This window comes from Diceros bicornis, chromosome 10 (genome assembly GCF_020826845.1).
Source record: "Diceros bicornis minor isolate mBicDic1 chromosome 10, mDicBic1.mat.cur, whole genome shotgun sequence".
NCBI lineage: Eukaryota > Metazoa > Chordata > Mammalia > Perissodactyla > Rhinocerotidae > Diceros > Diceros bicornis.
This window is the reverse complement of record NC_080749.1, coordinates 79,060,113-79,072,062: the sequence shown is the minus strand read 5'-3', so window position 1 is coordinate 79,072,062 and position 11,950 is coordinate 79,060,113. Positions and strand designations below refer to the sequence as shown.

General features: G+C 42.8%; 1 protein-coding gene across 7 annotated transcripts in view; it reads right to left on the bottom strand.

The window, feature by feature from the left end:
• Positions 1 to 8,017: 8,017 nt before the first annotated feature.
• Positions 8,018 to 11,950, bottom strand: part of CFLAR (CASP8 and FADD like apoptosis regulator) — a 42,311-nt gene continuing 38,378 nt past the window's right edge. For 4 of the 7 annotated variants that reach the window (XM_058549577.1, XM_058549578.1, XM_058549579.1 and 1 more), the window contains exon 10: positions 8,023 to 10,697. In XM_058549577.1, the coding sequence (XP_058405560.1) occupies positions 10,559 to 10,697 (139 nt within the window). In that variant the 3' untranslated portion in view covers positions 8,023 to 10,558. Of the gene's footprint in view, positions 10,698 to 11,950 lie in introns of all 7 variants that reach the window. The other 3 variants (XM_058549583.1, XM_058549582.1, XM_058549581.1) reach the window with 2 other exon arrangements.

Sequence of the window (11,950 nt, the reverse complement as noted above, 5' to 3'; positions counted from 1 at the left end):
ATGTAAGGGGCTCAGGATAGCAAAAATAATCTTGAAAATGAAAAACAAAGTTGGAAGACTCACACTTCCCAATTTCAAAACTTACTACAAAGCTACAATAATTAAGACGGTGCAGTATTGGCATAAAGATAGACAGATAGATCAGTGGAATAGAATTGAGAGTCCAGAAAGAAACCCTTACATTTATAGTAGTTGATTTTCCACAAGGGTGACAAGACAATTCAATGGGGGAAAGAATATTCTTTTCAACAAATGGTGCTGGAAATCCACACACAAAAGAATGGGGTTGGACCCATACCTCACACCATACGCAAAAAATAACTCAGAATGGATCAAAGACCTAAATGTAAGAGCTAAAATCATAAAATTCTTACAAGAAAACATAAGTGTAACTCTTCATTACCTTGCATTAGGCAACTGTTTCTTACATATGATGACAAAAGCAGAAGCAACAAAAGAAAAAAATAGATCAACTGGACGTCAAAATATAAAAAATTTGTGCTGGAAAGGAAGCTATCCAGAAAGTGAAAAGACAACCCAGAGAATGGAAGAAAATATTTACAAATCTTATATCTGATAAGAGACTAGTATCCAGAATAGATAAAGCATACTTACAACTGAACAATAAAAAGACAATCAATTAAAAAATGGGAAAATATTTAAATACATGTTTCTACAAAGAAGATATACAAACAGCCAATGTGCACATGCAAAGATGCTCAACATCGTTAGTCATTAGGAAAATGCAAATCAAAACCATAAGGAAATACCACTTCATATCCACTAGGATGGTTAGAATAAAAAAGACGAAAAATAACAGTGTTGGCAAGGATGTTGAGAAATTGGAACCCTCATACACTGCTGGTGTGAATGTAAAATTGTGCAGCCACTTTGTAAGACAGTTTGGCAGGCCTCAAAAAGTTAAACATAGAGTTACTACATGACCCGGCAATTCCACTCCTATGTACATGAACTCAAGAGAATTGAAAACATCCACACAAAAACTTATGAATATGAATACATATGAATGTATGAATATGAATGAATACTCATAGCGGCATCCCTCAAAATGACCAAAAAAGTGGAAACAATGCACATTTCCATCAAGTGATGAATAAACAAAATGTGGCATATCCATACAATGGAATATTATTCAACCATAAAATGAAATGCAGTACTGATATATTCTATAACATGGATGACCTGGAAAACATTATGCTAAGTGAAAGAAGTCAGACACAGAAGTCCACATATTGTATGATTGGCTTATACGAAATGTCCAGAATAGGCAAATACGTAGAGATAGAAAGTGGATTAGTGGTTGCCAGGGCTGGGGGAGGGGGGAATAGGGAATGATGGCTGACAAGCATGGGGTTTCTTTTTACATAGATGAAAATGCTCTGAAATTAGATTGCACAACTGTGAATATACTAAAAACCACTGAATGGTACACTTTAAAAGGATGAATTTTATGATATGTGAATTACACCTCAATGAAAAAAGAAAGGGAAATTTAGGATAAGTCACAATCACATGTCACAAACAACCTTGTGATGGTTAATCTTTGTGTCAACTAGACGGCTAAGGGATGCCCAGAGAGCCAGGAAACATTATATCTGGGTATGTCTGTGAGAGTGTCTAAGAGAGTAGCATTTGAAAAGGCAGACTGAGTAAAGAGAATCTGCCCTCACCAATGTAGGGGGGCAACATCGAATCCATTAAGGGTCCAACAAAAAGGAGGAAGGGCGCAGCGGCCCAGTGGCATAGTGGTTATTGGGCTCCGCTTCAGCCGCCTAGGGTTTGGACCTAAACACTGCTCATCACATCATGCTGTGATGGCGTCCCACGTACAAAACGGAGGATGACTGGCACAGATGTTAGCTCAGGGCCACTCTTCCTCACCAAAAAAAAGAAAAAAAAAAAAGGAGGAAGGGCAAATCCTCTCTCCCTTCGTTTTTTGTTTTTCTTTTTTTGGTGAGGAAGGTCAGCCCTGAGCTAACATCTGCCAATCCGCCTCTTTTTGCTGAGGAAGACTGGCCCTGGGCTAACACCCGTGTCCATCTTCCTCCACTTTATATGAGACGCTGCCACAGCATGGCTTGCCAAGCAGTGTGTCGGTGCGCACCCGGGATCCGAACCGGCGAACCCCGGGCCGCCGCAGCAGAGCTCGTGCACTTAACTGCTTGCTTCACTGGGCCGGCCCCTCCTCTCTCTTCTTAAGCTGGGATGTTCATCTTCTCCTGCCTTTGGACATTGGAGCTCCTGGCTCTCTGAGTCCTTTGGACTCCAGACCTACACAAGCACCCTGTCCCACTCCCCACTCCATCCCTCACCACCCCCCCACCCTCACACCCCCACCCCTGCCAGCCACAAACAAATCTGATCATGTATGCACTGGAGAATCTTGAAGGTTTCTAAGGAGGGAGGTGACAAAGCTGAGTTTAGGGAGATTCTTTGGGTGGCCATGTACGAACTGATGGTAGGATTGAGAGGCTAGAGGAAAAATCAGTGAGAAAGCTACTGCCATACCTCGATGGAGACGTAATGAAGGCAAGGGAAGTGTAATGATGGAGGCAGATGGAAAAGACATTATAGATACAGAACCAACCTGATCTGGAAACTAGCTAGACGTAGAAATACAGGAGTGTGTGGACCACGGTGAAAAGGATGTTCTGGAAGTGCTATTAACTGAAATTGGAGACACAGGCAGAAGAGCAGATTTGGAATGGACGCTTTTTTAAATGTTTGGAGTATACTGAGTTTGAGGTACCAGAGGGAAAATCAAGTGGAAACACCTGCCAGGAAGTTGCAGGGTGAGATGTGAACTTGAGAAGAGTCTGGGCGAGAAATATCCATCTTGTTAGTGGCATAGGAGTAGTCATTGAAGCTACAAGATGGTCAAAAGAGAAAATAGAAAGAGAGAAAACAAAGGAGCGATCCTTGGAAATATCCACATTTAGGGTCAGGAGGAGAAAGACAGAAGACTTGGCCAGAGAAGTCCTTGACAGAACTTCTATAGTGGAATATCCTGGAGACATAGGAAGAGGACAATGACCCCATAGAATCCAAGGACTACGGTTTGGTAACTAAGGTCAACGTCACCCTTGGATCTTGTAGATTTGGTAGAATGATTAAGGTGAAATCCAGATAGCAGGGAAGTATGGAGTAAATGGGACAGGGGGAAGTGGAGAGAGTATGGACTAGCCTAAAATTTACATAAGACAGTGGCTTGAAAGAGAGAGACTTTAATTGATGGAGGAGTCAGAGCTTGTTTTTATTTATTTATTTTCTTTTAATTTTTTATTTTTTCCCCCAAAGCCCCAGTAGATAGTTGTATGTCATAGCTGCACATCCTTCTAGTTGCTGTACGTGGGACGCGGCCTCAGCATGGCCGGAGAAGCAGTGCGTCGGTGCGCACCAGGGATCCGAACCCAGGCCATCAGCAGCGGAGCGCGAGCACTTAACCGCTAAGTCATGAGGCCGGCCCCAGAGCTTGTTTTTAGACTGAAAGATCAAGGACAGATGGAGAGATTCAAGATGCAAGACAGCTGAAATAGTGCTCAGTCTTGGAAGAGGACTGACCTATGCCGGAAGAGGGCCTAAGAAGGGGATGGGAACCCTAAGTCTGGGGCAGGAAGTCCTGACCATATAAGGAAGAAAAGATGTTTTTTATATCATCATTTAAACAGCGAAAAACTGTGAATGACTTAAATATCATACAGAGACATGGATATAGACATGACCACATGGATGAAAAGAGAGAACAGTCTTAAAGTATTATGCCATTTATGTTTAAAATAAATACATTAACAGCATTTATATATACTAAAGAGACTGAACCTTTTTTACAATAAGTAATTTTTATTTTATTTTTTAAAGTTACAATAATATGTGCCCTGTATAAAATGCAACAAATAATACAAGTGAGTATATTCAAAATTCCCAACATTGAGTACATCAAGATTTAATATAAAGCTACAGTGATTAAAACAGTGTGGTATTGGTGAAAGAATAAACAAAAAGATCAGTGGACCACAAGAGAGTGCCCAGAAATAGACCCAAACAAATATAATCAACTCATCTTTGACAAAGAAACAAAGGTAATTCAACTTCTAGAAGATAACACAGGAGAAAATCTAGGTGACCTTGGGTTTGGTGATGATTTCTTAAAAACACCACCAAAAGCACAATCCGTGAAAAAAAGAATCAATAAATTGGGCTTCATTAAAATTTAAAACTTCTGCTCTGTGAAAGACACTATTAAGAGAATGAAAAGACAAACAACAGACTGTGAGAAAATATTTGTAAAACACGTCTGATAAAGGATTTGTATCCGATATATACAAAGAACTCTTAAAACTCAACAATAAGAAAACAACTCAAAAAATGGGCAAAAGAGTTGAATAGACATCTCAACAAAGAAGATATACAGATTGCAAATATGGATATGAAAAGATGAACACCATCATATGTCATTGGGTAATTGCAAAATTAAAACAACAATGTGGTACCACTACACATCTACTAAAACAGCTGAAATCCAAAATACTAACACCACCAAATGCTGGCAAGGATGCAAAGCAATGGGAATTGCACAAAATGGTACAGCCACTTGGGAATATAGTCTTGCTGTTTCTTCCAAAGGTAAACATAGGCTTACCATACAGTTCTTCATTTGCTCTCCTAAGTATTTACCCAAATGAGTTGAACACTTATGTCCACACAAAAATCGGCACACAAACCTTTATTCATAATGCCAAAACTTGGAAGCAACCAAGACGTCCTCCAATAGGTCAATGACCAAACACTCTGTGGTATATCCATACAATGGAGTGTTATTCAGCGATAAAAAGAAAGGAGTTATCAAGCTACCAAAAGACATGAAGGAACTTGAACATATACTGCTAAGTGAAAGAAGCCAGTCTGGAAAGGTTACACACTGTATGATTCTAGCCACACAGCATTCTGGAAAAGGCAAGACTACAGAGACGATAAAAGGCTCAGTGGTTGCCAGGGGTCCAGGGAGAGAGAAGAATGAACAGGAGGAGCACAAGGCCTTTGTAGGGCAATGGAAGAGTTCTGCATGATGCCATAAGGTGCATATGTGACATTACGCACCTGTTAAAACCCACAGAACTGTACAACACAAAGAGTGAACCCTAATGTAAACTACAGACTTGACTTCATAATAATGTATCAACATCGTTCATCAACTGCAACAAATGTCCCCCCAAATGCAAGATGTTAATAATAGGAGAACTATGGGGCGGGGGGTATATATGGGAACTCTGCACTTTCTGCACAATTTTTCTGTAAACCTAATTGCTCTAAAAAATAAAGTCTATTAAAAAAGAAAAAAGTTGAGGGGAAAATGTTTGTGGAATGATTAATGAATGATCAATACAAACCTACCTTTTTTCCTTTTTTTTTATTGCAGTGAAATCCACATAAAATTAACCATTTTAAAGTGTACAATTCAGTGACATTTAGTACATTCACACTGTTATGCAGCCATCACCTCTACCTAGTTCCAAAACATTTCATCACCCCAAAGACAACCTTGTCCCCACTAAGCAGTCTTTCCCCATTCTCCTCTCACCCCAGTCCCTGGCAATCATTAACCTGCTTTCTGTCTCTCTGGATTTACCTATTCGGGATATTTCATATAAATGGCATCATATAACAAGTGGCCTTTTGTGTCTGACTTCTTTCACGTAGCATACCATTTTCGAGATTCACCCACGCTGTAATGTGCATTAGTTAATTCCTTCTTATGGATGGGTAATATTCCATCATATGGATACACCACATTTGGTTTACCCACTCATCTGCTGATGGACATTTAGGTCGTTTCCACCTTTTGGCCACTGTGCCTCGTGTGTGCTGTGAGCATGCGTATCCACGTACTTGTTTGTCTCTAACTTACCCTCTAGGGGACCCTCCACGTATCTCGTGGGAAGTTACGCTAATCTGTGGTACTCAGTGTATTCCAGCTGATATTTCAGAAGGACTTATTGAAAAGAATTTGTACTTTTTTGTGTTCATTTATTGTGTGATAGAGCCAAAGTAGAAAAATGTGGGCCTGGGGGCCCTGCCGCTTTGGGACCACACAAGGAGAAGAGGAGGAAGTGTTTCTGGGAACAGGGGAGAGTGGGGGATCTTGAAAGGTCAGCCATTTCATTTAAGGGCCTTGGTCAGTCCTCTGGAGTCATTCTCTTTAGCTATCCTAAACATACGTGCATAGTTAACATGTCTTCTTTATACTCAACTTTGTGTGTTTCTTTCAAACTCTTATTCACTGTGAACATGACCCAAAAGCTGGTCTCTATTAAGTGATTCAGTTAGAACTTTTCCTTGTGAATTACATCTCTTTATGAGGATAGTATCCAAATCCTACTAATGTCTTAATAAAGCATCTCCATCTCTTCAACAGAAACCACAAAAAGATAAAATGAGATAAATGAGAGCATGCATTCTAAACATTAAGGTCAGCTCAGATTTTAAGTGCACATACATTTTTAAACAATAATTAGAAAATTAAAATAATCATCTAGACAAATTTCATTTTAAACTTATAACATGCATAAACATTCCAAACATCTTAATCAAATAACAATGCATCAGTTGGACTAGGGTAGATTGAAAGAAATATAAACCCCACATTTTTTTCTCTTACATAAAAATCTAGAGATAGGTAGCCTGGAGTTGGTATGGTGACTGCTCCTTAATGTCCTCAGCCACCAAGGCTCCTTTCTGCTCACCACTCAGCTATCCCTACAGTGTGGCCTTTATCCTCACAGCTCAAGATAGCAGCTACAACTCCAGCCATCACATCCACATTCCAGTCAGCAAGATGAAGGAAGGGACAAATGGGTGAAGAGCAAAAAACAGCTGCCTTTTAAGGTAAGTCCTCAGCAGCTGCCAAATGATTCTGCTGCTGACATCTTATTGACAGGACTTAGACATATGACCACATCTAGCTACAAGTTGAGGCTTGGGCAAATAGACTACATTCTGTGAGGCACAACTGTACCCAGTTCCTAATCAAGGCTTCTATTACTAGGGAAAAAGAGAATGGATATTTGAGGACAATGAGTGGGGTGTGCCACAAAGCCAAATTGACAAAGCTGACCTCAAATTCTATCCTTCTTGTGGCATACGTAACATGCTGAATCCTAAAAACCTGCCCCTAGAATCTGGGAGGAGGAGAAGAGATTCCCATTGGAACACTGCAGACACAAGAGGGTGCCCAGTGAGCCCTACCACGGCCTCCTCCTGGAAGAGGATGAAGGGACCGGGGACTGGGGTGGAACTGGGGTTGACGTGTCAGCCCCCCGACCATCGGCTCAAAAGAGCAGCCCGAGACCGGGATCCTGCTACTGAAAAGAGGAGCCAGAGACGAGATAGAGAAGTGAAGACAGAACTAAGAAGAGGGGGGTAGTTCCATTAGCAATGAAGAACCAACCAGGCGAGAGTTGAAAGGCATTTACCTAGGCTTTAGTGCAAAAACCAATATTCTCAAACACACAGAGAGATACAGACAAGAATTTGGAAAACAGAGAGAAGAAACAATCTCAGCCGTAGTTCTGTCAACCATACACCACTTCTGGCATATTTCTTTCTGGCTTTTTGCTTTCCTTTGAGAGGTATTTGTTTTTGTTTTGTTTTAAGCATAGTTACTGTAAAAAGTGTACTGCTACATTATTTCGAGCTCTTTTTTTTTTTGGCAAGGAAGATTGGCCCTGAGCTAACATCTGTGCCAATCTTTCCTCTATTTTTTTTTTTTTGGTATGTGCGTTGCTACCACAGTGTGACTTCATGAGTGCTGTAGGTCTGCACCCGGGATCCGAACTTGCGAACCCGGGCCGGCTAAGCGGAGCGCACGAACTTAACCACTACGCCACCGGGCCGGCCCCCCAGCGCTTTCGTTTACACGTAACGTCAACACACGGGCCTCTTGCACGTTACGTCACTCCCTGTGAAGGCCGCATGTGGGCGGGTAAGCCTTTGGGCCCCGAAGCAGCTTCCTTCACGGCTTGAGTCTCCGTGCGAGTGTGGGGAGACCGCGGGTGAGCTACCGGGCTGAGCATCACTTTGCTCACTCTCCCCATCTATGAAATGACAAGAAATAGCAATGAGGACAATAACGCTACCTCACAGAGCTCTTCTGAGGATTAAATGAGGTAGTTCATGTAATGGGCTAAGAACAGCTCCACGTAAGCTCTTATTGTTTGTATATATAATTTTAGTGGCTACAGAAAATTGCCGACAGTGGACACCTCATCCTAACCATGCCCCTATTACTGAGCACTTGGCTAATTCTGTCTGGGGCTATTACTAGGTCAGAAACAATTCAGTGCATTTCTCTCTCTCATATTTAGGACTATTACTTAAATTAGTATCTTAAGAGTCTTCATCTATATTTTAGAACATTTTATTTAAGCTAGATTGTGGGCATAAGGGGATTCATTATATTCTTATCTATACATAATTCTCTTTAACATTTCATTAAAAAACTATACTCAATGAAAAAGAATAAGACAAACATTTAGTAATCAAATGTTCATATACAAAAATGGCAAAGAAGGAGTCATAGACTCCACTATTAAAGTGAGGGAAATAACTTACTTGCCTGAGAAGTGACTAAATGACAAAGATGGGGCCCTCAAGGCTCTTCCCACTTGACCCACAGTCATCTGCCGGCTTACCACCCACCACTGCTCACGCTCACCCACGCCAGCTAGAACTTACGCCCCAGGTTCCTAAAACACGACTTGTATTTCCCATTTGTCCCTCCACTTGATTGTTTCCTCTCCTGCAACATATTCTCTGCTCCATCTCAACCTGCCAAGATCCTACCAGCTGTTCAAGGTTTCTTCAACCTTTCCGAAAGAACTCCCCCGTGAGAGCGTGGTGTAGTAACAACAGCTACACTCACTGGGCAGCACCGAGGCCACCCCAGAGCCTCCTGTGGGATGTGACCACACAGGCTCCCTCATCTCACCCTCCGGACAGTTCTGTGAAGTGGCCAAGGACGGCAAGGCCTCATCCCTCCTGTTTGTCAGCCTGAGCGTGGAACCACAGCCCCTCTTTACTCCACCCCACACCCCTTGCCAGTGAGCAAAACACACAAGCAAACACTCAGCACCTTCTCTTTGGGACCTGGGGGTTGACTGATGGTTGGTGTTAACAAAGATAATGTAATCCAAAGACAAACAAAAGAGACAAAAGTGCGCAGATTGCTCTCAAACAGTTTTCCTCTGTAATGACTAACACAGGGTTCTGGTCCATGAGTCCAGGTGTGTACATCATTCCTGCCGGCACTCCTCAGGAACATGAAATTCAAAGACACACTCAGGAGTCCCACACTCATTAACACAACAATAGCAAAAGAACTTGTAAAGTAGAGATAACCGCTTCTGAATGGTCGGAAAATGGCTCCTTCCATGCTCTGCAGCCTTCTTCCGGTGATCATGGCAAAACACACACAAACATACACAGAGACACACGCCACTTAAAACCAACTTTAAAAAATACAAAAATAAATAAATTAAAAAGCCTTCAAGAGATATTTTAAACAACGGTATCCTTTCAGGCCATGCCATCAAATTCCAGAAAGGTTTACCTCATGAGCTGTACAATGCCAGTTGAGTCCTAGATTGACAAGCAACCTCCAATCATAAAGCCACTGTATGGACTGAATGTTTGTGCCCTCCACCCCCAAAACTCATAGGTTGAAATCCTAACCCCCAGTGTGATGGTCTTAGGAAGTGAGGCCTTTAGGAGGTGATCAGCCCACGAGGGTGGGGCCCTCATGAACAGAATTAGTGCCCTTCGGAGAAGAGACACAAGAGAGCTCGCTTCCTGTCTTTGCTCTTCCTCATGTGAGGACACGAGAAGACGGCCATCTGCAAACCGGAAGCGGGTCCTCACCAGACACTAGGCCTGCCAGCACCTTGCTCTTGAACTTCCCAGTCTCTAGAACTGTTCAGTCTATGGTACTTGGTCATAGCAGCCTGAACAGACTAACACAGCCACCCTGTCTGACATTCAGATCTTGTGTACATCGAAAACTTTGCAAGGCAATACACAAAGTTTTAGTTGACTGTGGTTGTTTCTGGTAGGTGAGATTATAGGTGGTGGTTATGTTCTGATTTCATTGTTCTGTATTTTGATTTCACTTTCTACATGGAGTATGGATACCCACAGGCTAATTCACTCTCTGACTGCAAGCGCTCTAAGTGCTTATCTTTAGCTCTGGTTTACTTGATTGTTACGATGGAAGGCAACATACTCCAGAGGTGCCCAAGTCAGCCAGGACTTGGTTTTTCAAGTTTCCAAGCCATTTCCTTCTCAACACTGACCTGGCCCAACACAGGGGCCAATACCTCCACCTCAGAAGCTGTAGTTTGAACACCCCTTCCCACCAAGCATTCCGCACAGGTCACTTCAGCATGGCCAGGACCTCATCTCACCCACACCACACATACACACTTGCAAACCCCACTCTGGCTAGTGATGGAGGGAGACTGTAGGGCTAAGGAGGGCGGTGGTCTTTTCATTTGCAAGAGAGGATGAGCTTCTTTCTCAGAGTGTGCTGCAGCCAGACGTAGTACCTCTCCTTAGCAGACACTCTGCTGTTCCAATCATACACGCAGCTGTGGAGCTCGATGTGCAGTTCCAGGAGGGGGCGTCTTCTGGAGGGAACGAGAAAGGGACAAATTTATGTCATGCAGATATCAGAGAGAGGAGACAGATTGTCACTGGGGTGACACGAGCCAACAGATGTGAAAATGCTTTGAAACTGTTCCTTTCTAAACGCTCCACAAGCCGCTTGGTGAGTGATCCAAATCAGCTTGAGCACACTGGCCCAACGACCAGTCCCCTCCCCCAGGGGCCACTGAGTGTTACTCTGGGGAGACACCAGCCACACGACAACCCACCTGGATCGTCTGTGCAAGTGTAGGGTGCATGTAGAAGGCCAATGATACCGCTGGCCTGTGGAGCGCTGGCTGCCCTGGGAGGCTGAGACCCCTGCTCCCGCCTCCCTGCACAGTGGTGGCTCCCTGAGCCACCACTGAGGGGGCTCTGGGGCACAGGCCAGGAGACTGATTCCTGGGGTCCCCAGAGCTACACGTGGCTCAGAAACATCATTCTAAATTGTAATTAGGGGGCAGGAGAAAAAGGACTGCTAATCTTACATTTGAAGTAGAGGGTGGCTCCATTCAGCCTAAACGGAAACCAGGTTACCAAGGTTTCCCTTAGAAAAGTATTCTTGCCAATAAACATCAAAATGTCTATATAACGAAGACTTGCAGATCTGAACAGGTACCACTTTTCACCTATCAAATTGTCAAGACTTGGGGAAATAAAAGAGCAGGCAGCGTCGGTGAGAATCATCTTCAGGGACGCAGCCATGCCCGTACAAAGCTGGACTAGCTGTCCTGGGGGCGTCCGATAAGATGCATCCAGGGCTTTAAAAATGCACGCTGCTTGACACGGTAATCCCACCTCTGGGAATTTTCCCCAAGGAAACAATTATGGATAAACACAAAGACAAAGACGCTGAACACTTTCTTTTTGTGAAAGCAAAACACTGTCCAATGAGTGAAGGTTGGTGAAGTAAAGGATGCTGTAGCCATTTGATGGGCTTCTCTGCGGACACTAAAATGATGCTGTGGAAATGTGACTACAGACATGTAACAATGTATGTGATGCACTGTTACAGACTAAAAGCAGGTTATAAAGTAATAGGAGGTGATGATTCCATTCTGGCTTACAAAGCATATTTATATATGATTGCGTGGGTATCCAAAAAAGACACGGAAGGCAGTACACCAAGGTTTGGTTAAGAGGTTGGTTCTAATAAGAAGGATTATAAGATTATAATTGCTTGTTATGTTCTGTTTTCAGCATCTATATTTCACGGTATTTTTCAATAAGGAGCAGA